The 752-nt window shown below is 51.7% G+C and overlaps 1 protein-coding gene across 1 annotated transcript; it reads left to right on the top strand.

The window, feature by feature from the left end:
* Positions 1-386: 386 nt before the first annotated feature.
* LOC119588217 (probable histone H2A.3) lies at positions 387-752 on the top strand. Its single transcript, XM_037936917.1, has one exon. The coding sequence runs from the start codon at positions 387-389 to the stop codon at positions 750-752; it is 366 nt and encodes a 121-aa protein (XP_037792845.1).

Here is a 752-nt window from a genome sequence, read left to right as displayed (position 1 = left end):
TTGTTTCTTATTTCATAGGTATGAAATACTGCTATTTACAACAAAAGCATATTGTAATTTATTATGATTAACGGAAGTAACTTTTAGAAGCAAACATTTTTAAATGGTAAGCGGATTTTAAATATTATTTTAGAAAGAGGAACAAAATGATTGGTTGTAGAGACTTCGCGCCAAAATATGCTGTGCTGTGATTAGCAATCAAAATAGTGCGCCAAAAAGATACATTATGATTGGCCGTAGAAATCGCGCGCCAAAGGAGAATTATTGTGATTGGCTGTAGAAATCTCGTGACCAAAATCCTATCTTGTGATTGGCTCTTGGTGTTTGACGAAGACTATAAAAACTCGAAACTCCTGTACATTCCTCCTGACTTCACCCACGCAAGCATGCGAACGCAGAAGGTTAAGAAGAGTACGAGCAAGGCGGCAGAGCCCGTGAGGCGGCAGAGGAAGGAGAAGAGGGCCGGTTTGATCCTCCCGGTCGGCCGCATGGAGCGCCAGTTGCGGGCGGGGCAGTGGAACCCGCGGACGAGCCCTGTCTCGGCGGTGTACATCGCGGCCGCCCTGGAGCACGTCCTGCGCCGCATCCTGGCCCAGTCCATGGCGTGGGCCGACGCCATGCAGCGCGTCCGCGTCACGCCGCTCTTCGTCGCGCTCGCCGTCAAGGCCGACCCCGAGCTCGACGCCCTGCTCGGCGACGTGATGTTCAAGGACGCCCGCCCGGCGGACTACATCCTCCAGGCCGTCCTTTAA

Source organism: Penaeus monodon, chromosome 23 (assembly GCF_015228065.2).
Source record: "Penaeus monodon isolate SGIC_2016 chromosome 23, NSTDA_Pmon_1, whole genome shotgun sequence".
In the NCBI taxonomy this organism is placed as follows: domain Eukaryota; kingdom Metazoa; phylum Arthropoda; class Malacostraca; order Decapoda; family Penaeidae; genus Penaeus; species Penaeus monodon.
Note: the sequence above shows the minus strand (reverse complement) of the source record. Positions and strands in the feature narration are given on the sequence as shown.